General features: G+C 39.8%; 2 protein-coding genes across 13 annotated transcripts in view; one reads left to right on the top strand and one right to left on the bottom strand.

Annotated features, from left to right (window-relative positions):
* Positions 1 to 14,269, bottom strand: part of DCP1B (decapping mRNA 1B) — a 44,371-nt gene extending 30,102 nt beyond the window's left edge. Inside the window, exons 1-3 of the mRNA XM_082784798.1 lie at positions 14,114 to 14,269; positions 13,455 to 13,495; positions 11,049 to 11,176 (exon numbers count right to left, since the gene is read on the bottom strand). Coding sequence (XP_082640924.1) covers positions 11,049 to 11,176; positions 13,455 to 13,495; positions 14,114 to 14,266 — 322 coding nt within the window. The 5' untranslated portion in view covers positions 14,267 to 14,269. The remainder of the gene's footprint in view (positions 1 to 11,048; positions 11,177 to 13,454; positions 13,496 to 14,113) is intronic.
* CACNA1C (calcium voltage-gated channel subunit alpha1 C) overlaps positions 165 to 26,130 on the top strand; it is a 481,405-nt gene continuing 455,439 nt past the window's right edge. For 11 of the 12 annotated variants that reach the window (XM_082784789.1, XM_082784795.1, XM_082784790.1 and 8 more), the window contains exon 1: positions 166 to 563. In XM_082784789.1, coding sequence (XP_082640915.1) covers positions 434 to 563 — 130 coding nt within the window. In that variant the 5' untranslated portion in view covers positions 166 to 433. Of the gene's footprint in view, positions 564 to 26,130 lie in introns of all 12 variants that reach the window. The other variant, XM_082784794.1, reaches the window with a different exon arrangement.

Genomic DNA, 26,130 nt, shown 5'->3' with positions numbered 1-26,130 from the left:
TCAAACACAAGAGGATATTATCAGAGGAGTCCGTGCTGATATACAGAAACCAGAGATCGTCATGGCTCGGTGAGGTGATGAGCTGACGGGTGGATGGCGCCCATTATCTCCACTTCTCAATCCAAGTTTTCCTGAAAAACCACAGGGGGAGGAGAAGGCTCCAACTGAGCATAAAGCACAGAGGACAAGAAAGGACCAGGAGTGAAGAGCAAGGAAAGGAAGGATAATGCATAAGATATCGCAAAGGTTTCAAAGAGCTGGAAAGTAGTTTCTAGATGAAAGGACTGAGTTGTCAGTACTTCTGGTTTCTGGTTTTAACTTCTGTACAAGGCTATTACATAAAGTAACTCTAAAGTAAGAAAGGAATTTACTTTCAGTATACATAGGAAATATACTCAAGTTCAGCGGTTTCAACTCTCCTGGGAATTTAAAAATGTTTCAAGCCTTTGTTCGGCAAGCGTATCAACCACTATCCAGCCACCAGCAAGGGGAACCTGAAACGAAGTATAAGGGGAAGCTGGTGCATGAAACTCAGCTTAACTGCTTCTACATCAAACCTGGAGGTAAGACAGCATTATACATTAGTTTGCATGCAAACTCTACTGGTGTCTGTCTGCTGGGACAAGTGTTGCATTTCTATTTGAACAGAACAGTCTGTATAATGTATGAAATAACACCAGTAGCAAACTAATAGTTGGGGATAATGTACTGTGAAGCCCTGTATGTGTTATCACACTACTGCAGGATTCAGAGAGTTTTGCTAATTCTCAAATCTGTGGAGGTAAGCAGAAGGACAGCTTCTCTTGGTAACATAATGTCTTTTGAGCATATACTGAACAGTGCTTTCCCACTTGGATTTTGACAGCGGAGCAAAAACTAAAGGCACAGGAAGGCACATAGGTAGGTATAAGAAACAAGAAAGAAAAGACAAAAAGAGGCTAAGAAGTTCAGAACATACAAAAGCTCAAAATATTAAATGCATACGTGTGTGTGAAGGGACTAATTTAAAAAGAGGGTTATGTGAGTGATTTCTAGAAAGAAACTAGTTTTGCACTATTTTCATTTGCAAAATAAGTATGTAGGCATGCACATATATATTGACACTCGTCTGGAAACATCTAGTATTTTATGCTGTACAAGGGGGTGTGTATGAAGGAGAGGGTGTACAGGTAGTCACATGAAGATAACCCTCTTTAAAAATAAAAAATCAGTTCCAACTTTAACTCCTGAGCTTTACCACATCATATGCCTATCTTATCTTGAAGAGATGTCCAGAATTGCCAGTGCTGGCAGTACACTCTCAGCAGTAAACGTCCAGACAAGCTAATACATTGCTTATGTGCCGACATCCATAAATGGGAAGCAAAGACTGTGCTTAGCAGATATACACAGTATTATATTCCTTCCATTCTGCTCAGAAACCCCTACATAACTGCAGGTTGCTTGAAAGATGCCTTTAATTCTTTTCCATGTACTTTTCCTACCGATTCACTTGCCTGGGTTGGGATGCGGTTCCACCATACTCAAAATAATCAGTAGCCACAAAAAAACTACATAGCTTTGTTTGCTTAGCTCCTTAGGATGTTTTTTCCATCATTCCACATAGCTGAAAATCTGTTAGAAGTGCTGCATTTCTTTCCCTTGCGTTTTTTACCACCTTCATCACAACTGAAACTCATCATTAGAGCAAAAAGATGGCTGCAGTCATCACAGTTAGAGTTACAAGATCTGCCACCCTTAGAAAAAACACTTCACAAACACGAAGCATTCTATGTCATTTGTGTTTCTCAAAGATTTCCAGAACTAGGACCAAATTCTCAGGGTAGGAAGAAACAACAAAACTGTTCTTTAAGGCAAGTCTGCACTGAAACCTTACATACCCATACTGAACTGCGCCGGGTGACAAGGGACATGGACTTTCTCATCAAAATTGATGTCTTAAGATCAAGGCCTTTGATTTCCACTCAAAAACATAAATTTTAATTAAAGAATCTCATGAAGAATAAGACAGAGCTGGGAAAAATAAAAAGGATTACTTTAGAAATACTTAACAGTACAAAGAGTTTTGCTTCAAAACAAAAACAGAAAAAAAAAAAACAACATATTGGAATACTACAGTTCCTCCACTTTTTTGATGTGAACTCTAAAAACTTAAATCTAAAAATCACAGAACTACACTTGCTCATCACAGTAAGCACAAAAAAATCTCAAGTACCCTAAAGAAGAGTTAATACCTGATAATCCTAAAATCTCAATCAACGGTTTAGTTTGGCTGGGGCCTCTGCAGGTCAGCCGCTCCACCCTTCTGCTCAAAAAAGGGCTAGATAAGATAAGATAAGATAAGATAAAGAGTTAGGAAAATAAAAGAAACTGTGATCAACTACAAGTTACCAAACAAAAGTATATCCTACTGTACTTTTCCATTTTATTTATTTTTACAGTAATTTGCATATAGACGTACCTTGCTCTAAAAAAAGAAAAGATCCTGTCCCCTTCAGAAATCACATTGTGTTAAAAATCCAATCCTATTTCCAAAGAATCAAGCAGAGTTTAGTTATAGATCTCAAAACCAAACGCATCAGGTTGTATACTCTACAACATGCAAACTAACTAACCGTTAGACAAAAGATTGGGATTCCCAGTCTTAGAAACCTCCTGCCTTGAGCCAGCACTGCTGCACGTCCATCTACATGCAACTGCAAAATACTGTTTAATTACACCATAAAATTATCACATTATTTTTATATCTTTACAAGTAAACATTAAGGATTTTTAGGTCTCCTTTAAAATTAGAGTAAGAGACAGAAAGGCCGATATGTAATATACATGTATAAGCACATATATTTTGCATATAAAAATGTAACGCAATACCTATGGTATTGCTAAAGGGATGGATTATTACTCTTCTTGATATTCTGAAGTAATTTTTGTTATCTTTCAAGTACATTACATTCTTTGGTAGACAGAAGCATGTACCAATGCTTTCATATGTGCTTTTATAAACCACTCTAAGAACACCTAATTTCTGCATACAGGTACGAAGAAGTCACCCAACAGAACACTAGACAGTATTTCACAGGAAAAAAAAAAAATATATATATATCCACTGTGCATCAGATAAGTAAATAACTAGAAGCAGGAAGAAATTTGCTTCAACAAAATTTGCACATGACAAACTATAAATTATTTAAGCTGTACGCAACCTAAAACAAGTTTTGGAAAACATGCATGCAACCTGACAAAGTCAATTGTCAGTCAATTTTGTTTTCTGATTTTAGAATCAAGTGTTACTACAACATTGATGTATTTTCAGTATTTATGTTTTCCTTTTAAATTTAAAAAGGAAAAGTAATATCTGTTTTTGAGAGTATTAGGATTAAAATGTTGAAACCTCAAATTTGCTGAGAACTAGAGGTGAATAACATCCAGGGAAGATAACCCTGACCTCTGCTGCTGTTCCTGGCTAGCTGGAGGCACGATGAATGTTTATCAGGCTGATCAAAGGAGGCATGGTGGAAGGGGAAGAAGGAGGAGCTACTTGTTTATTTTTCTGAGACAAAAATGTCTCCCAAGGACAGCACCTCAGGTAAAACCTTATTTGTATTCTGAACAAAGGCAGCGGTTGGTGCAGACCAGCTTTTAGAAAAGCTTTAGCCAAATCTGGTCAGCAAGCAAACTAGCTGACAAGAACCTACCTCTAATGAGGGCAGGCCCCTCTGCCAAAATTGCTTTGAATTTGTACGGTTTGAGCTTTCACTTCTCAAACACTTTTGTTCCAAACTGATAAATAGTTTTTCAAAGTTTTACACTACAAAAATATTTTCTTCAGCAAAACCGACAGATTCCAGCGGGCCAGAATAATAATTCTGTAACCTAGCTTAGTCTCAACAACATTGTTTTTAAGTTATTCAGCTGTGACAAAAACACTGCATTTTGCTTACCGATGCAGTAACAGAAAGCCACAAACTTCTTTTTTTTTTTTTTTTCTTAAATCAGCAGACCACTTAGTTTAGAGGAAACTAATACAAATTGAATGAAATCAAAATCCTTTTAATGGTATTTGTTTCAAAATGTTCAATGAGCATTTGGAGAATGATCAGCTGAATACGTATTTCAATTTACTGTGTTCAGCTTTCTTTTTTTCCCATGATTGAACCAGACACTGTATGTTGGCAGGTAGGAGGCTGATAAATTAAGCTCTCTATTGCAAACTGACATTTTTACCAAAACCAAAAACCAAACAGAAACTGTATTACATCATAAAAAGAAAGCCCAAAATACCTGTTTTGCTTATCTCAATGAAAATAATTGAGCAAGTAGTTGTCTATTGATCGATATGCATAATGATGAATCTAAACTTGCACATTAAGTAAATTTAACAACCAAATGCTGGCTTCATTCTTAAAACACTTGAGAGAAAAGAAGGGATTTTTAGATAGTGAATTCTAGAATATATAACGTGGGATAGACCAACGAACAGGTTTCCAGGTAAAAATAGACACTCTGGCATCTAAAAGATCTTTTTCATGCCATGTTGTTTTTATACATTGCTCAAACTATCACTGCTGTCACCTTGTTTCTCTCGAAATGTAGACTTTTTCTAACTAAGATGCTCCTTACAAGAGAAATGTTACTATTAGTGTACCTGCACAATCAATGGGTCTTCCAACATGCCTACAGAACTGCAGCATTATTCATTTAGTATATATTTATACCCTATAAATAAATTATTAGAAGGGTAAACCGAAATGAACCCCTATCAGTCTCCAAGAAGATGAGCTTTTCTATTTGCAAGTACTCTAGGATGCTGTAACACAGAATCTAGAAGTGAAAAAATAATAGTTTTAGAAAAATATACACCATTATCTTTTCCTAAACGTTTTACAATCGTCAACAAACATATATTAGGAAAAAAAAATCATACATAAATAATTATGGGAAAAAATAGGAAAAAAATACACTCAAAAACCATGTAACAAACTTTAGGCTACTTCTTGGGACAACTGGGAAACTTTTCTTCCCCTCCAATCCCACCTACTGGGAGTCCCTGCAGCGTAGAAATCTAGGAAAACGATACTCTCTGTTCAGGGTTCTGACGAACACAGGGTGGCAGGTTAAACTGGACAACTGAAATTAGGATGAGGTTTTACACGTACCATGTGTCTAGACAGCTTTACCAAAAGCAGGCACGCCTGGGCTGCTTGCGTAGCAACTCCTGAACCTCTGCAAAAGCTCATATTCAGTAGGATGTGTCATATCTGGCTAGAAAGCTTCATTCGGTTTCAGTTTTAGGAGATGATGTGATCAAAGGTCTTGCTACACATGTGGCACAGAAATGAAAAACAAGATCTATGCACAAACAGGTATAGAGCCTGGTCAGATAAAGACTGTTTGTTGCGCTTTTACACAGTTTCTTTCTCCACTTCCTGTACCATAAAAGCACCCAATTAACCTGTATCAGGTTGCTGTGGTTTAACCCTGCCTGCAGCTAAGCACCACACGGCCGTTCGCTCACCCTCTCTGCTCCCTCTCTGGGATGGGGGAGAGAATTAGAAAGAAATGAAAGCCTGTGGGTTGAGACAAAGACAGTTTATTGGGTCAGAAAAGAAAGGAAAATAATAATAATGATAATAGTACTAATAATGGGTACGAAACAAGTGATGTACAATGCCATTGCTCACCACCTGCTGACCGATGCCCAGCCTATCCCCGATTAGCTGCCCCCCCCCCACCCCATATTAATTGATCAGCATGACCCGATATGGCATGGAATACCCCTTTGGCCAGTTTGGGTCACCTGTCCTGGGTCTGTCCCCTCCCAGCTCCTGCTGCACCCCCAGCCTGCCTGCTGGCAGGGCACAGCAAGAAGCTGAAAAGTCCTTGGCTTGGTGGAAGCACTGCTCTGCAACAATTAAAACATCAGGGTGGTATCAACATTCTTCTCATCCCAAATCCCAAACACAGCACCATACCAGCTACTGGGAGGACAATTAACTCTATCCTAGCGAAAGCAGGACACAGATCATTGTGAGAATTAGCATTCTAGCTCCTTATAAGCTAGGACCTTGTATTTTTTTTTCTGTCAGCTGAAACGCACAAGGTGTACTGAGCTCTAAGATACACAACTTAATTCTCCTCGAGCTCCCCACGTCCTATAAACATGAAAAACAGTATTTGGGGATGAAATGATAAATCGATCCATTCAAGAAAAAATTAACTGGCCCAGCACACATCCATATACGTCTGGTGCAAATACACCGTTGGAAATAGTTGCGAGTAAATTATTACACAGTTGATCATTGCTAAGTAGAAACTGAAGTTATTTTAACCAATGTTTTACAATTACACATTTCTTCTGAACTATTTCACATTAACCAGCATCAAGCTTTAAACAACAAATGGTGCTTTTCACAATAAATACAAGGGAATAAACATAAGGGAAAAAGTATTAATTACGTAGTTAAGGTTGCTCAAATATAAACCCAGAAAATTTTGTGAATCTTTAAAATCACCAGATGATTAAAAAAAAAAAAAGCAGAAGTAGTCTTACTTGGTCACACAAAGAAAGTGCCTAAAGCTGCAGTTAACTACAGAAGTTTAGAGATCACCTTGGAAATCCTTATTTAACTGATAAGCCTTTTGTTTCTTGGTGTAATTAGCCATGGATTTCTGCTGGTGTTAAGCACTCAGTAATTTGAGCTTCCCTCCTGGCTTTCACACAAATAATCCTAGTGCTGGCCAGACAAACACATTTTCTAAACTAAGCTTTTCTGTGAAGTAGGGGATCAGTGCAAACGTTAACTGGCATGGAACCCAAATCTGGCCCCAGACTGCAGGGAACAGACTACGGGTATCTGCATAAACAGGTTTTAGGCATTATTTTGATTCTAGATTACTGAGATCATGTGGAACTATAGGAGAAATATGAAGAACAATAAAAGAAAAAGATCAAATATTCCTTTTAGAAGTATTCATAAACTTTACTTTTATTGTATATAGGTGAGGAAAGCTTTTCCTATTGTAGTTATGTATTGGATGCAAAGCAATCTTTCCAAAATGATAACATATAACCTGAAAAGATGCTGGTGGACTTGTCCGGTACGCAAGTACCATCTTTTGCTGCTAAGAACATTTATTTTAGCTTGTGTAATGCAATCAGCCACACATATTCAGCTGTACTAAAACTAAGCTGGTTTCAGCAAACATTCAGAATATGAGAACAAACAAAACACTGGGCAGAATGTCTTTACTCCTCCAAATGCTCATTTTTTCTTTCTTTCCCTGAAATTTACACTACCACAAAAAACAAATACAAGTCCTCTTATGTGAGAAAGCAACCATACCAGTTAGAAAAGCAGGGAAAGCTCTGTTATACCTGATTAGTTGTACCTAACAATTATAGCTAATAATTTGTACAAAAAATAGAGAAAGAAGTAACATCAAGCAAACAAAAAAAAGGTAACTCCTTTCCAGATCTAGATTAAGTATTACTGGCAACTTGTCAACTCTTTTGCCACATGAGCAGTTATTACTGAATACTGGTTGTTAGTATCTAGAAGCGGAAAATAAAAGCAGTATTACAACATTAGTGCCTAAAAAAAAAAAAAAAAAAAAAAAAGGGATGAAAACCCCAGAAAGAAGCCTAAAGGCTGAGTTTTGTAAGAGTGATAAACAGAAATATAATAATGCAAAACCCAATGAAAATACTCATATAGACATTTCAAGATAGATACTCAGCATCACGTTTGGATAAGACCCTAGTGGAAACAGATCCCTAACATTGAGGAAATTATTTTATGTAGCAAAGGCTTTGAAATACAGGGTAAGGAAGAGTTATCTGTGTCTCGGTGGAGAAATCACCATGTAAATTATTTCAATGGGCCCAGTAAACCTGAAAAAGTCAAATGAGATGGCAAATAAATTTTCTTTTATGGGTTTCTAATCCAAGTTTGCTCTGAAAACAGAGATGTTTCCACAAAAATCTACGAAAACAACAGTTTTTCCTTTGAAGTACCAAGAGCTTCATTGGAGCTGTTATTGGAAAAATAACACTTAAGCATTTATAAGAATATTTCATGAAAATAAAATCCTTATTTAGGGGTAACACGGAACACATCTGATACTAATAAAAATCCTGAACCAGTAGATTTTTAATCTATTTATTTTTTTAGGAAAGCATATATCAATCTTCCCTTACAAAATTAAATTATCCAATTAAATTGCAGATATAGGTTTCTCCATGATTAGATGGCGCAGCTAACACTGGAAAAAAAAACAGACATATAGGCTCAGCTGAAGACTCTTAAAACAAGAAGCACACTGGCTGAGGATCTTGTACCACCCTTTTTCATGCCTGCATTCAGGGTTATGATACAGCATAGAGTGCCACAAGGCCAAAAAGCTACTAGACCTTGTGGCTGAGAGATCCTGAACTGAAAGAAAAATTCAGTTACTTTCACATTGCCACTAGCAAATTGTCAGTGTGGGTGGTGTGAGTTAGCTGCATGGTGCAAGCTGCCTGCTGGGGTTACTTGCTTGCTCCCCTCAGTGAGGCCAGGGAGAGAATTAGGAGGGCAAAATTGAGAAAACTTATGGGTTGGGATGAAGAAAGGTTAATATGTAAAACAAAGCTGTGCGTACAAGCAAATATGTAAAACAAAGCTGTGCGTACAAGCAAATTAAAACAAGGAATTCGTTCCCTACTTCCCACCAGCAGGGTAATTAGCCCTTTGCATCAGGAAAGCAGGGCCACATCAGGTTACTTGCAAAGACAAATACTGGAGCTCCAATCATGTTTCTTCCACCCCCTTTTCTGCTGCTCTCCCCCCAGCTCTTGCTGCTGAGCTTACCACCACATGCTGGGGACATCCCCCAGCCCAGCTGGGGTCAGCACCTTGCTGGTGGGGTTGCACAAGAACAGAGAAGGCCTCGATGCTGTGTGAGCACTGCTCAGTGGTAGCTGGTGCATCCCTGCGTGATCAGCACTGCTGTGGTCACAAATCCAAAACGCAGCACCATATATGCTGCTAGGAGGAAAATTAACACTATTCTAGCCAAAACCAGCCCATTATCTTGGCTCCAAAGACCTCCTTTTTACCTCCCTGGCTCCCATCCTCCTGCTCCTAACTTCCCTAGTTCATTTGTTACACTTGCTGGGTTTGTTCTTTAACGCACAGTCAAAATTCTTTATGGTAGCGCCTCCTCGTACGGATCTGCAAAGTCTCTAGCAGAAGGAAGTATTATTTTTTCTAGGCGAAGGGGAACCTTTTGGTGTGTTTATGAACAAAGGAAGATGCGATAAAATTCTACTGTACAGAAATGCAAAGAGGCACCAACAAACCACTCTAAATTTCATAAAGACGGACGGGCAATGAATTTTTCAAGAAAATCCATCTGTGAGCAGCCAGATGGAAATCATACCCTAAAAGAACCTTTGTCTAGACAGAAGAACCCAGAAATGGTTTTTTGCATTTTGCTGTTGCACAATTGGCCCAAAAGCCCCAGACGTGTTACCTGAACGCAGACTTGCTGCTCAGAAGCACGTTAGTACCTGTATTTGAGACACTGCAAATCTAAATTCTGATGTCTCTTATTGAACAAATGGCTCACGTTCCCACCCCCAAACACCAGATTCCTCTCCCAAATAAATCAGTTTATGTAGTATTCAGACTAAAGACTGTCTTACTTCATGTCAGTATAGTTATGACAGCTTCTGATTACTCTTTATACCAATTGTCTCAACAAAAATGAAAAATTAGTAGAACAGACTTCAAAAAGCAGGTATCAGTATATAAATAATTCCTAAAGGAATTTCAAAATGAGGTAAAAATAAATTACATATACATAGGAAAGACTCTTCAAAAAAAAGACAAGTGAAATAAGTCTCATGGTACTTAAAAATCCTAATGTCTGGTCTAGCCTAAGCTAGTTTGGACAGATCTGTATTTCTTTTCAGTTTCTTATGGATTTTCAAAGAGGGAATTTCAATTCTTTTTCAGCCTATCTAATACTCTCAAAAATAGAAGTTTCATTTAGATTATTTAAAATGGTATCTCTATTGTTTCTACCACATAGTGTGTGAGCAACAGAATTCCCTCTTGATATAACTTTCCAACTCCAAATTAAGTTTATAAAATAAAAAGGACTAGCAGATTATTAAACTGTGCTGCTTTGTATGCCATGAATTTCCTCTGCTTTTACTTCATCCAGAGGGAACACTTCTGCAACACGGTATACATAAAGAATTTTTGCAATCAACTTTTATGCATCAAGCACAAAGTACAGATCATACTAAAGCTCTACTTCCAAGTATGGATATAAAACTGCATATTTATAAATGTTCATTCTTACATAATTGCACGTTGTAATGGTCTGTGTGTTTATCTGCATGAAAACTGTCATGTCTTCCACTCATGTCTGAGTTTGCCTGATGCATGCTAATTCTCAGATAGAGGACAAAGACAGAGCTCAAAGTAGTATCTTCATCTCTCATCGGGGTTTAAATTAGGCTCAACACTATGGCGTTGGAGTTTCCTGTAATAGTTGAGAAGTTACACACCTTCCAGTCTGCTGTAAGGACAGCATACCAGAGCTGAAGAACAGAGCAGGGTTTGAATTAGCTGCATTTGTTTAACTTTATGCAGAACAAACACTGAGATCACAAGTATTATTCTACCCTTTGGTGGATTTGCTTTGTGACGAGACTTCCCAACACTGAGCAGGGTATATTCAGAACACGCAGTTATCTCCGAGCCTCTACACCCACCATGTATACACGGCCATAAAAGTCCACTATTAACCAGTTAAGTGATGAGATTACTGCTGAACGCGTTCTAACACTTTCTTTTGAATAGTGATATTTCAGGTAGCATTGAACAACTCTTTTTCAGCATGTCAAAGAGGATGTATTCTTTCAATTGCTACTGTTTAACCAGCTAGTTTCAGCCCTTGAAATCTGCAGTCTCATCATTTGTACTACTTTAACCACGAATAGACTCTGAAGAAGAGCTCACCTCTTTAGCATTTAGCCCAACATATCACACACTTACATCTGGCATTTCTGTAAAGTAGAAAAGGGTCCTGCAGCTGGAAATCAAGGTCTTTAGTAATTGGTTCTGTTCGATTTTCCATGCTCAGCCTGTTCATAATTGTGAAGCCATGCCTTGGAGAAGCTGATCTGAAAATTATCAAGTAGAAATCACATCAAGTCAAGGAAAAAAAAGAATACTTTTTTTTTGTCGTTGCATCGTTCTCCAAAATTATTTTTCTTTTCTCAGAGATACTATAAAAATCTAATTCTGTTGCCAAGGAAAGTACTATTGAGCTTCATAGTCTTTCATACAATCCTTTTTATTTTTTTCAAAACCCTGTATTCTACTTGAGAAACAACAGAAGCACCACTGGTCCCACAGTAGCTGCAGAGAGCATGCAGCAACTGTGACACTACCATTTGAGGTGCAATACTTTAGTCATACCATTAATCATATATGCCTGTCCAGTTTTTGTTTCAAGCTATAAGGCCTACAAAACTTCTGAACAGGCAAGATGTAACTAAGTGCCACTTAATTCCAGATCACTGGCACCACGTTTTCCAACCACCATCTACTTGATAGTTTCCTGCTAGAGTAGAAAACAGCAATTAGTAAGATTCGGTCACGGGCAAAGAGCACAGTATTTTATTACTTTTAACGTTCAGCTAACAATTGAGAATGGTATTGAAAATCCTGTTTGGGACTTACATAAGTATGCACATCATTATGCTTGCTCATGGGGGGTTACACTTCAAGACAGTTAGATGATTTTTATTAATGTGAGCTGTTAACCCTATCACCACCCAGACAGGAAACATTACTTTCAAACAATGTTATGGCAATAAAGAAAATGACGATAGTTAAAATTTTGGTAACGTTGCCATCTCTGCTAATTGCCTGTTGGTGGACGTCTCTACAAAATCCAAAGCACAGGGACCTACATTAGAGGGTAGGAAGCAACATGAAATTAAACACAACTGGAACCCTTAACAAGAATCCTTGTTTGCAACAATCAGGACTTAAAAAAAATAAAAAATAAAAAAAACAAACAAACCACCAGTCCATTTCCACTGGTATTAACTCAGTGGGAAGTCTGATTTTTGACTCTTCCTCAGAATTTGCAATTTGTGATAAAATCAACTCCAGTGAAAGGGCAGCATTACTTTACATTGTCGTAACAGTAATAAGAAGTGACAAAAACACCAGTAGACTCCAACCTGCAGTCTGTTAGCAATGTTTTTTTTTCCACGATTTTATGTCATTGTTCAAAGCCACAGGACATAAAGTTAAAATTGATGGGGAGGGCCCTGTGTAATGTTGCTCACAGCTCACAACCTGTTCTGTATAGTTGCCTACATGGCAGGAAGGGTAGCTATCTCTGCCTGTAAATGGAAACTTCCTCAACCAACAAGAATAACGATAAAAGATCACAGATACTACAAGTGCCAGGTTACATGCTGTCACTTCTGGAGTTTTAAATCCAACATACCAGAGAAATACTACCTCTGTTTTGCAGCACAGAACCAGCTACCTCTGCCTACTGCTAGCGCAGCCAGGGGTCAGTTCTTTAATTTTGTAGTGGTAATTATAAAAGCATCTTATTTCACCTTTTCATTCTTTTCTGCTTACCTAAGAGAAGCTTAGAAAAGTTATTCATTATTATTTCGACTGCTGGCACAAAAGAGCTCAAAAATATTAAAACTGCCTTTCCTACTTCACACGAAGCTCACAGTCTCTTGGGCCTCCCTGTCCATTTGTCACTTCACTTCACACATGCCTCTTGACCACTGCAAACAATCTTCTGCTTTCTCAGTTCTCCCACTGGATCCTCAAAAGCATGAATGTTGAAGGAGAAAATTTCTGCTTCAGTGTCCCATCCGAGCAGCTACTGCATGATCTGCTCATCAAGCCTTTTTCTGGTTTTAACTTCAGTGACACGGAAATGCTAGGGCACTACCTTGGCTGGGCACATACCCAAACATAGGGCATGCTTTTCAACAGAGCTAAATGGTAGAATAAATGATCAAATAAAAGCTCTGAAAAGTTACAGCCAGACCTGGTGCAAAAAGCGAGCATTGAAAAAAAACTGCATGCTGGATGAAATTCTACTATTCTTTTACTTTAAGGAGTATCATTATTTATTTCACTCTTTGTTTTTTGTTTGGACTCCTTAAAACTGCAAATGTCATGTTCTATTTAAGACAGCTGTGCAGATTCCTATGGTTCACCCATATCAAGATTTAGTCTTATCCACATAAACGGTGATGCCTACTTCCCTGTGTTTTCTTCCCTGCATTTCTTTGCCAGCATCAGTTTCTTTTCACCTTTGAGTATGAGGTGATTCAGAGCATTTTCCTTCACTCAGCCAGCTGGCTTCTCCACATCCACAGATCACTTTCAAATGGTAAAACACAGCGCTCTCACCTTGTGTAAACAAACAGCGTTCCCTCCACATCAGTCTTCTCCTGAACAAAAAGACATCAAAAGAAGTTGAAGCGAGGGTTTGCCAAACACAAGCAAGTCCCTTTTTTTCTTTCTTTTACCAACCCTGAGAGCATCACACCTCCCAGCGAAGCCATGAAACAAGCCCCACAGCTCCATGGGATGGCGGCGAGCGAGCAGGGTTTGTGGGGCCAGTTTTGTGAGGAGTTGTGGACGGGATAAAGGCTGGATGATGTAGGAGGTGTGGACAGGATAAAGGCTGGTCAATGTATGATCACACAGCGGGGCTGCTCTGCTGCCAGCCCCCAGGAGCAGCCAGCTGAGGGCACAGCACGTGTGTGGCAGCCAGCACCCAGCCCTCAAACCCACAGTGCTCAACCAACAGCCAGGTGCTGACCACCCCTGGAGGCACCCATGAAGACCCCCAGCACCATTCCCCATCAGCAGGGCTTTTAACACACACGCAGCCCCCTGGGGCACCCCAGGGTCCCTCACGGACCCCTCACACCCCAACATGGCGCCCACCCCCTCACCCCCCGCATGGCTGCGAGAGGGGCGGGGCCTCCCCATAGAGGGCGTGGCCTCCTCTCGCCCCGCCCCCCGGGGCTTGGGGTCCGGGGGGGGGCTGTCCCCCGACGTACCCACTCGTTGGCGCGGTGCCCGAAGGTGTAGAGCGCCACCTGGCTGGCCACGTCCACGATGCTGCTGATGTAGGGGTCGTGCTGCCGCAGCGCCGCCAGGCTGATGTCCAGCCCCTTGCCCAGCAGGGCGGCCCCGGACACCGCCGCCGCCATCTTGCCCCCTGACAACAACACAGGGTTGCTCGGAGGCGCAGCTAATCCAGCGCCGAGAGGAGGGAGCGGAGCGGAGCTGCCTTCGCCCTCCTCCTCCTCCTCCTCCTCCTCTTCCTCCTCCTCCCGCCCCGCCCCGCCGCAATCGAGCGCCGAGCGCCTCGATTCGACGCGAGGGGCACCGCGTTAGCCTGTGGGGGAAACACCTTTTAATAAATATATATATTTACACACATATACATGTAACACAAGCACAGGGAAGCATAAACAAGTGTGCCCCGACACGGAGCTGCACAAGCTGCAGAGGAACAGATGGACAAGACCACGGGTCTAGTCACCATATTTTCCTGTCACACGTACACATTTACTATCAGTCTATCGATGCCAACAGTTTACAGCGGGTATATCAGCTTCGTGTGGCGTTCAGACACATTCGATAACATACATTTATACTTAAAGGACTTGCTTAAGAGTCCAGCCTGAACCCAGTGTGACAGCAAATATTATTTCACCACATGACCCATGTAGCGCTTACGGAAGGAGTTACCACCATGTGTACGTGGAAGCAGCAGGGCAACATATTTCCCTCCAGAGATAGCATAACCTGAAGTACTAAAGGCCAAGGTAACGGGTGCTGTTTTGCTTGTTTGCAGTATCCCATACGTGGCATTTTTAAAAGGGCACTTTTGCACTCCAGGCCAGATGGAGGTTGTGGGATACAGCAAGTGAGCCCTGGCATCAGCTCCAAGAGCAACTGGGCTAGCCCAGATGTAAACACATACATAGTGTGAAACTGGGGACAGAAGATAACCAAGAGGCAGCAAGCTGGGCATTCGCAGTACATAATGTAGGGACAGTGCGTCTCTTGAGTGGAGTCAGGAGCGGACATGTTCTCAGAGAGGACACAGAGAAAATGTTCTCTGGGACCCAGGAGAGAATGCAGAGGTTTTGCTGCAGCCCAAAAGGCTGCTGAAAATTGTCTTCATAAGAATAAGGACCTACAGCTCACCATACAAGTATATAGTGGGAGAAGAAAGCTCCTCACATACCCTCTTAAATAAGGTCTCACTCCTAGCTTGCCTTTTCTAAAGCCACATTGTTTCAGCTGGAACACAGCTTTGGAGTTTGGAAGTTTTTAGGTGGGTTTGGTATACTTCTGTTAAGAAAAAGTCTCTCACAGTTCCATTGCAAAGCTCCAGCTGGCTTATCCTGTACCAGCAATGAAAATACATAGGCTTATGGTAGACAAGGGAAACTGTTGTCCTTGGTCTGGAAATGGACAGGGTAGGATGGCAAAAAGAGAAAAATACGTAAGTGGGGAAGATAATTCACATCGATCAAGTAGTGTACAGATGCAAATTTTTATTTTATTTTTTTTTCTTATTAAATTGTCTTCTGTTACTAGTTTCCAGGCACTCATAACCACATTCCTCTTAATGTGAGCGAGAGAGCCTGACTGGGTTAAGTGCATCTCCTGTGCCCTTCTCTTGACATACAAAGATCACAGATGGTTCTGTTTCCTTGAACTCTGGGGATAAAACAAAGCAAAACAAACAAACAAACACCTATGAAGTTAAATATCTTGAAGTAAGCCTGACAAAAATTTTAGCTGTTTCCAGTATCCAGCTTGTGGCTTCTTTGGTACTGCCTTCCACCTGGATTACTTTCTGACATAGCTGGGCAGACAGCTCCCCAGTCCTGTGTTTTTAGTCAGCAAACCTGTCAAGCTTCTGATCATGCCTTTGTGTATTTTGTTGCACCGTGTGGTCCCTTCTACTGGTTCCAACTGCTTTTCTGTGTAAGTGAGCCATAATTGCTCCTTTCATTTTGCCTGAAGTAAAGGTAATTAATAAAACCATTAGTTCTGGCATGCGTTATGGTATCACTTGATAGGGGACTTAAAAATGTTCAAATGAAACAAAATCTTGTTAAATAGAGAAAGATTGTGAATTCTCACTGCATCGAAAACTAAGGACTTTTTAGCAAAAATGTCACAGGTTGAAAAGGTTGATTCTTTAAGTTGTAGTCATTTGCTTACAGTCAGTAATTCAGTAGTCCATAATAACTATCAAATCAAGTTAGAATGATTTTGCTGTAACTTGTTTATGAAACAAAGTTATTTTCTAGCTTTGAGAATGTCATAATTTCATGAAGTATATAATTAGAGTGTCACATTTTTGTCTCCCACCCACCTGGATAGTACTCAGTTAAAACAAACAAACAAATACTTTGATTTTGCCACGGTATAAAAGGGCTTTTGCGTAGGTAATATCCAAACTATTTTTAAGGCAAAATCCACACAGCATGCTGTTCTTAAGGTCTCTTTTAAGGATAAACATTAATATGTTTAGGTCAAACCTTTTTGCAATGATTCTTCAAATAGACTTTAAGCCTTTGCTTAAGAATCTATGCAACTGTAAGCACTAAGGCTTGCTTCCTACAGCAAATTATCGACATTGAGAGTGTGATTTCCCATGACTATCTTTGGTGGCACTGCTGGGCATACACCACCCCTGTCCCAGGTCCCAGCCATTCATTCCTGCTATTCTGGCACCTCCGTGTGGTACTGGCTCGAGTGTGTTTGTGGCCACAGTGTGAACCAGTCAGACCGGGGAAGTGAACTGATTGAAAAACAAGCCTTCATGCTGCTGCTGTGATCACAGCCTCGACTGACCGCTTTCCTGTCTGTTCACATTCAGGCCTTCCTCTGAGCAGCAATTTTTAAAATAAACAGCAGGACATACTTGAGAAAATGTACTGTTGAGCACCTCATTTGCTCCACTTCCTCATCTCTAGCCCCCTTGGAGTTGTTATTGCACAGTAGTTGCCTTTTCCTTTTTATTCCTTCCCCAAGGCTGCCGTAATTTTTTTTCACTGTCTGGCAGCAACCCTGCTGCCCCCCTGCTGGCGAGAAGGGTGCTAGAGGCAGCATTGGTAGGCTCCTCTTCTGCATCAAGGACCACCTGAGGATCTTCCAGTGGATCTTTGTAAGGTGCTTTCCAGCGTGCCGTCTTGCCGGGAAAAGCAGGTGGCTCTTGTGGACACAGGCTGATTCCACAGCGCTTGCTCTCCCATGCTCCACATACTGCTGGGGACGTGCTCACAGCTCTGCAGCCCAGTACCCCTCACACCTCAAAACCAGTGCCCCTGTGGTTCATGCTGGAGGCTGTCTGCACCTCTTCCCAAGCACAATAGAAAGGTACAGTCTTTTTACCCGGCATATATTACAGGCTCTCAGAAGCTAGCTCTTGAATGCTCCCCTCATGCTCAAGGGTTGAAATTTTTGGTTGTATTTTTAGACCACTTCTTAACTCCAAACCTAAATGGTTAAAGCAATTTGAGTCTTTTTGTTAGCAACATATTACTTCCTAAAAGTTCCTTAATGAGCATAGGGTGTGACTATGTAGTTTCATCTGGTGCAGTTATTCAAAAAATCCATCTCTAGATTAAAACTAAATCTGGTTACTTTCATTCAGATTCAAAACAACTCTCCCTCTGCCCCCAAATAAACTCCGGCACATGTAAGCTATTAGCATGCACATCTGTGTTTGTAAGATTGATCCCTGGTGAAGTTTATGAGACCATCTTGAAATTTTCTGCAAAATGTTAGTCTACAGAAAAATGGGATCATATTCTTTGGCATTGCTGGTTTTGAAGTTTTGATATTATATATACTGTGCATGAAATAATTACCTATCACTACGATTTTCAGTAGAAGGTTGGCTTCTTTTTTCTATGAAACTATGTTTTTACCAAAAAGCCTGTTTATTTCTTTGACTACGTTATTATTTTGCTAAGTTATTCTGTTACCTTATTGCTGTCCTGGTAACCTGATTTGATCCATCAACTTCATTCTTTACACTGTTGATTGACCAAAATACCAATGAGGATAAAGCACACCTATTACACCCCATAGGTTAATAAGTTGTAACAGTATTTATATGTTACCTAAGAAAATACCTTTCCAACCACATCTTTGTGGTAATCACCATTTAATTTGACAGAATCAGACACCTGTAGCTCTAAAAGGGTTATTTTCCAACCAGCTACAGAGAAGATGGCATCATTTAATTAATTCCTAATATGAAAAGTTCCATTAGGTAATTACATTAAGCCAAGACCTCATTTTTACACCTCACCTGGCATAGGAGCTCTTGCCATATTAAAGAAATGGAGGCAGCACAAGGATATGCTTGTGTTGCTGCTGCTAGGAAGCTGGTAGTAAGCCTGAAGGTGTACTGGGGCTGGTCAGCATGGTAGGGATATGCAGCAAGTTTATGAGAAGGGGAATGTGTCCTTAGCACCCAAGTGTCTTTTTGTGAAAGTGTGCTGTGCATTCAAATTAGCTTTTTTGAGTTAACTGTTGAAAGCAGAAGCTCTGAATTGCTATTACACATTTATAGTAGTATAGTATATATGCTGCTACATACATATATATCTAGTAGCAACAGCTGCTATACACGTAGCTGTTGCAGTATTACTTCATGGAGGGAAAATTATATTATTGTATTGTTGACTGGCAGAAATGTTTATATATTTTTCATGTTAATGAAGAATGTTGGTGCTTACTTAAGAATTCCAATAAAGGATTTTGTAGCTTTTTTTAGAAGTAGTATGGGTGAATGAAGATAGTCAGTATTATAACAAATCTGTTGTAGCTCTCTAGAAGCCAATACAAATAGTTTTATAATCATGGATCCTTAAAACTAAAATATTGAGCAGTAAGGTAAGTTTTCTGCTTTGAGTATCCCTCATAGATTTCTGTGGATTTGGTAGCTGCTTGTGATACTGATGCTACTAAAGATCTGCTCCTGCAGGTGGTAAGAGATCGTAAATGTTCCCTAAATGTATTTTCTGTATTTAAAATTAGGCTTAATACCTATTGTACATGTTTCATAATATGAGATCACCTAATCTATAACAGTGTGATTTTTCTACTTTTGTCTAACCGTTTGGGTGATCACTTTTATTTGGCTGGCATACGTAAATGAGATGTTTTAAAGTAGGCTTCCTTTCAAATTGAAAATTATCTTTTTTTTTTTTTTTTTTTTTTTCTTTCATTAGGCAAGATATACAATTACCTCTATGCTTTAAATGCAGCTACTTGCCTCTTAAAGTTAAGAATGTTTCACTGTGTTTTTTTTTTTTTTTTTTTCATTTTGATTGTTATTTGTGTTGATCTGGGGTTGTGGATATGGGAAGAAAGGCCTGTGTAGAAAAAGGGATTCACGTTTGTGTAACTATACCAGATGATAAAACTTGGTAACATTTGAAGTGTTTCTCTTGGAAACAATGAATGCAATCTATCCAGTTTTTTAGGAGGGATGGATCTGGGTGAAGGCAGCTTCCAGCAGGCATCCAATAGAAGATTTAAGCACTTTGAATGAGATTTTTGAAGTGGAAACTAAAGGTATTAGTGCCACAAAACTCCAGTGGGTATCTGAGTCTGGGCTTATTACACTTGTGTGAATTTGTTTCCCCTGGTGAATTCTGAGAGCTGCGAAGGTGTTTGGCAGTCCTTCTTCTACAATCTGGTTTTGTCATTTTCTAGTGACGCTGTGCTATGTCTTCTGTCAGATTAAATTTAGAGGCATATTACCTTGCGTGGCAGAAATGTGAACTAGAGATTTCTCAACAGAAAACTTCCATAGGAGTAGCAAGACCGGGTTTATTTCTTCCTGTTATTTTTCCTGCTGGTTTGTGCAAGTGTGTCGATTTTATTATCATCCCAAATTAATCCTACAGGGTTCAGTTGAATTTGCTTGGTGGCGTATACAGGAATTGCTGCATCACTTAAATTGTAGTAAACCTAAGAAGTCCAAAAGAGACCGAGGACACCTTTGTTAGACTTCTCCTCTCTCCTAACACTCAGCCTTGCATCGTAAGGGAGATTGTCCCTTGACCAGCTTTCCAGCTGGGCGGCCCCCAGCATGTCCTGGTGCCTGGGGCTGTTCCTCCCCAGGGGCAGGGCTCTGCGCTTCTCCTCGTGGGACTCGATGAGCTTCTGTCAGCCCACTTCTCCAGCCTGTTGAGGTTCCTCTGGGTGGCAACATGGCCTTCTTCTCCTCAGCTGCTCCTCACAGTTTTAACATCTGGAGGTGCACTTTGCCCTATTATGCAGGTCATTAACAAAGATGTTAAACACCTGTTAGACCATTAGAAAACACATTTGGTCCTTGTTCTGATTAATAGGATTTTTCTTCCTCTTTTGATGGAAAAAAACAGAACATTTGTTCCTGAGTCTGAAAGAATCTTAGTCCTGAGCACAAAAGAAGGGGGGAAAGGAAAAGTGAAGGGGTGGGAGGGAGGGGGAGGAAGTGTATGAGACAGATTAGCAAACTGGATTGTAAAGGAGAGAGCAGGATTAGAGGTAGAGCTGAGGTGTAGTGGACAGCAGGACTAGCGTGGGGGCAACAGTGCAGGAGGCTTGTGGCAGGGGGGAGACAAACGAGGAAGAAAATGCAAAGGACAGAGTTGGTAAAGATGTTGCGTTTAAAAAACAAAACAAAACGGGTAGTTTTAACTCTGAGTAGAGTAAGAGGGATGTGTTGGGGTCTAGATGGAATAAAATGTTGAGCACAAGGATAGGTAAACAACGTGTTGGCACTGCTGGAAGCTGCCCTTCTGCCATGACCATTTTTTAGGTCACTTTAATCACTGCTTGTGATATGACCTAGTTGGAAGCTGTTGCTGTTACAGAACAGGATGTATGGAGAGTCTCCTCGCTCAGAGCTGAGCAACCAGGAGACAGCTATTGCATCATGTATGTTTCTGTCTCTTTTTCTCTGAGTAGTTTCTGAGGGATACAGAACAGCCATTTTCTCTGCTGGCTTGAGGAGGAAAGGGGTATAGACAATTGCAGGAGAAGTTGGATCATCGAGAGAAATGTTGTAGTGATGACTGGGGGAGCATGTCAAAGGATAAGGCCTGCTAGAAGGCCTCTCTGTCCTTCCTGCTACTTGGCAACACTAGCCACAAGATGTAGAAGCCCCCTGCATGATGCCAGGAGACAGTTCTGCATTTTTCAAATGTCATAGAGTCATTAATTCCAACTGATAAATAGCAGTTATATTATGTCCTAAAAGTAGCTCTGTATCAATTCAGACTGGAATTTGAAATGTGATTAAGGATGTAAAGGGAGAAAAAGGTGAAAGATGCTATGTTTAACATCATATCCTGGTTATTACTTTTTGCAAAAATATATAAACCAAGTTGTTTTGTCTGAGTTTTAATTAGTATAATTCCTGTTTTTAATCAAAAAAAGGCGTGGGGGTAGGGGTGTTAATTTTACCTGTTCTTAAAGCACATCAAGTAATGATACAAAGATTTTCTCAAGTTTGATTCCTTCTAGGACTTAATTAATATATTTAAGTCCACAAATGATGACTCCAACTTCATTTAATGTAACTATGTAAGTTGGGTTGGCTTATGGGATTCTCTTTTCACATTGCAAATCCGTCTTGCTATGTTAGTATTCTAATTGTGTTAAGTTTGTGGCTTCATTGATTCTCAGGTGTCCTAAGGTGCTGAGGAGTATCATCTCTGTGCTGAGATGAATTGAGACAACTCTTCCGTTGTCTCTTAGAAAAGCTTCCCTGTGACCTGATGGCAACACTCATACTAATGTGGTCCAGGATATGGTTGGCCTTCTTCACAGCAAGGTCCTGCTGCTTGCTTACGTTCACCTTCTTGTCTACCAGGATCTGCTGGTCCTTTCCTGCAGAACTGCTTTCTGGGCTCTTGTTCCATCCCAGAGGCAGGATTTTGTGTTTGCCACCACTGAGCTGTGGCTCACGTGGTTCCTGTCAGCTGGTTTCTCCAGCCTGATGCAGTGCTTCCGAACAGCAGCTCTGCCTTCCAGCACAGACTGCTCCCCCAGTTTGGCATCCTCCACAAGGTAGCTGAGAGTGCACTCTCTGATAAACCTAATTCTTAATAAATGTGTTACACATTATTGGCCTCGATTTCAGTGCCTTAGGGAAATGTGCTACTAGTTTCCCTGCTGTGCTGAGCTGTAGGTCCATATTTTTATTAGTGCTCCTTTGGCCTCCACTTTGTTTATAGAAGTCTTCTTGCCCCTCACCTCTCCCACTGTTTCCAGCTGCCTTTAAGCATTGGCTTTCCTGACTTCATCCTTGAATTCTTGAGCAATGACCATATATTCCTCTGGTACACCCTATTCCTGTGTCTCTACCTTCTGTGCTTCCATGCTTCTACCTTCTGCATGCTTCCTGTTTTTCCCCCTTCCTCATTTGAGCAGAGTCATAGTTCCCTTGTTCATCCATGCTAGCTTTCTGCCACACCTGCTCAATTTCTGCCTATGGTGTGTTCCTGTGCACTGAAGAGGTTGCCCATGAGCACCAAACACCTGGCCTTGGCCACTTTGCCTTACAAGACAGTCACCTGCAGGATCCTGCCCATTAGATTGGTAAGCAAGCTGAAATTTCTTCTGAGATCCAGAGCTGTGATTCCACTGCGTCCCTTGCTTACTCCTTGAGGATTTCAGACTGCAGAATATAATTTTTGCTGCAGCCTAGACTGTCCTCAACCTTAGTTTTTTCATGCGTATTCATTGTTTTTCACGAGGCTGAATGCTTGTCCTAGTCATCTCATTGATAATCTGCATCAGGAAATTGTCGTCAGGATCTTCATGTGATTATTCATGAGAAGGCTTTAATTTCATGAAATGTATAGCTCCAAATTACAGATTAAAGAAGTTTGAATAAGTCTGTGAAGCTACTGGGTAATTAGCCAGACCGAACTGTTTAAAGTTCTCCCACTCTTTATATTAATAGGAGCCACAATATTCCCATGCTGGCTATGAGGGGAAAAATCGATATCAGCAAATGTACATTCATATTGATTTATCTTCCCTTTTGGTTTTCTAATTTAGTAAAGGCTACTAATGCAGCATTACATAAAGATCCTCAGGAGAGTAAAAAGGCTAATAAGATCAGGTATTGCTGTTAGTTCTGTGGAAGTGAACTGACTTTACTGCTCATGTCAACGGTTGAGTTACCCAACGAAGAAGTAACTTAGCACCTGCTTTTGAGCCACGTATCAGTGGGCATTATTCCAGACAAGTGGACTACAAGGAGCCATCCAAAAGGTGACTTTCTGGAGTGCAGGCCCAGCATGCTGTTAGGATATGGGCCTTAGAGAAAAGAGGCCCAAGGAATCAAACACTAAGATAATTTTTTTAACATAGCATTCTAGCAAATATACAACTATATAAATATCCTATTATACACATCTGTTCAGAGCAGTTAGTAACCTTCTTTCAACTAGATTAGAAATGTTTCTCTGGCCATGTGCTAGTTCTTATGCAAATATTTGTGTGCTTTTCAAGATATTTTTTCATGCGTTGTATGAGGAAAAAGGAATGCATTATGAAAACGATCAGTTTGCTTTGCTTGTTCATTGTAAACAAAGCAAAGAAAAGCAAATGAAGAAGGGATTTGATATTTTGAGTTGAAAAATTAAGTTTGAGTCTCCCTGAACTCTAGAAAGTTGTTTTGTGGGGAAAAATGTCAACTATACACATATGTATTATATACTTACAGATAAAAATTAGGACATGCTATAGTGCAGACTAGCACATGTTTAAAAGTATGTAAAGCTCCAGGAAAAAAAGCTTTTTAAATTTACAAAGTGTATACTTAGCACAGTCATATCAATCTTGTAATGCTATTTCTTGTGCTGAATACTAAATTTCCAGATATTCAACACTATAACTGAAATATACTCATTTTAATGTTAAAAACACTAAAAGTATATCAAGTTATAGAAGTGAAACAGTATTCACTGTATTGCTACTGTACATCATCTATATACACATTCACAATTGGAAGTATTTCCATTTTTATTTTTTATCCCTCTTTGAAGATAGGACATTCATGAGGGTACTGTTGAAAAGTAGGACATTTTCTTATCCTACCAAAGGACAAGGAAAACAGCAGATTACTGAAAAATATGACTGAATTAATTAGGTCATAAAGGCCCAGGCTCATAGAGATATTTAATGCCCCAGAAGAACAGCTGATAATCTGCAAATGACAAGCCACATTTTCGGGATGACTGTGTAAGTTGGGTTCTGTCTACCAAACCCTGCATTCAAATTTTTTTCAATGTTTAATGAACTTGTCCATCACGATGCCATTCCAAAGTGAGAAACATGCTCTGCTAGAAATATAAAGGCAAGAAGGGTCTTTGTCACACTAAACTTGATGGAGAATTCACTGTTGTTACTCAGTTTCATTAGAGGATCATGAAGATCTTGGTTATGGAGAAGGATGACATTTTGATTTGCAGTATCAGAGGCTAGGGTGGCTATCTCCAAACAACTATGTCATAGTTAAAAATAATTGAATACAGACTGCTTTTGCCTGGTCATCCATCAACAGAGACTGTGATGTGATGCCTGCCTGGAGCTACACTAACACTACCTTGGTTCTGTGTGGAGATGCATCTTTTTCGTAGGGGCAGAGATTTTGCTGGAAATATGACCTTTTTGCTCAGTCCTTTGGTTCTAAAGGCAGGGAAGATAAATCAGTATCACAGAAGAAAGGAATTCCTCTGGCCCTGTCAGAAAGTAGTACTTGAACATAATTTAAATATTGTAAGACATAACTCCATGGAAACAGAATTACAAGGTTACTCAGCCAGGCTTAATTCTTGTTTCTTTCATAGAGTCTTTTGGATGTAATTTTCTTGGTATGCATCTCCTAAAACATGCATGCTTTCACCACCCCTAAATTAAAATATATGGAAGGCTATTGCAGCATAGTTTATTAAAACAGCTGAAACACTTCTATTCATAGCACCTATTTTGCCATTTGGAAAATGGGAGTAACTGTTAATAAGTGCAGGTGATTATTCTGTTATGTCAGTCCTAAAGAGAAAACAGGGATAGCACCTGTGCAGAATTTGAGTTATTCTCTTTTGAGCAGAGGAATGGTAGAGATCTGCTGCTGTTTTAGGCTAGCTTCTTAGATCAGTGACTCTTGGTCTGGGATGTATGCCCCATATATTGCTCTTCTTTCATCCTGAGCATATGGAAACCACAACTCTTGTCAAATTAAAATTATATTAAAAAATAAGTTGTATATATGACTGAAGACCTTGAAATTTGGGCTATTCTGCTTGTTAGATTGGAAGTTCTAGCTCTGAAGCATGTATTACCCATTCTTGCTGGGAGTTTCTAGTATATGAATTTTTGAACATTGCAGGAAAAAGCACTTTTCAGCCTTCCCTTAGAAATGACTGATTTTTTTTTTTTTTCTACCCTAGAAACTTGCAGAATAAATTCAACCTGAGAAATTTAAATCCAGATGTTTAAAACTTTGCTATCAAAATCTAAAATGAGTGTCTTAAGGTAGTGTTGCCTTCTACTTTTGTTGCGTAGAATTGGCTTATTTTTGAATGAGAATCAAATTATAGGGAGACGCTTTTATGCACTCATCTAAGGTATTACCAAAGTACGAGTATGGATTTTAGTTCTTTTATTACAAGATCTAAAATAATTTCACAAAGATTCTCAGTGAGATGCAGAAATATTACATTCATTTTATTATTATTATTATTATTTTTTTTTTAAAAAAAAGGTAGGTGAAGAGACACAATTGGTCAATATGAGCGAAGAGGCAAGATAGCTTGGAGGTTAGAGATAAAAACAATTTTCCCAGTCTTCCCTGTTAACCTGTGAACTTGCAGTGGTTCCTTCTCAAAGGATCTCCAGAAAAACTTGGTAGTTTCCTATCTGTTTAGGGCTGCTGCATTAGCCACTGAAGTAAATGTGGCTTTGACTTCAGAAAGTTGCACAGCAGAGAGAGAAGTTGACTTGGTTCAGTGTTACAAGAGGCTGAAAA

The sequence above is a fragment of the Aythya marila genome (assembly GCF_965140915.1).
Source record: "Aythya marila genome assembly, chromosome: 1".
Classification (NCBI taxonomy): Eukaryota; Metazoa; Chordata; class Aves; order Anseriformes; family Anatidae; genus Aythya; species Aythya marila.
This window is presented reverse-complemented; position numbering and strand designations above follow the sequence as displayed.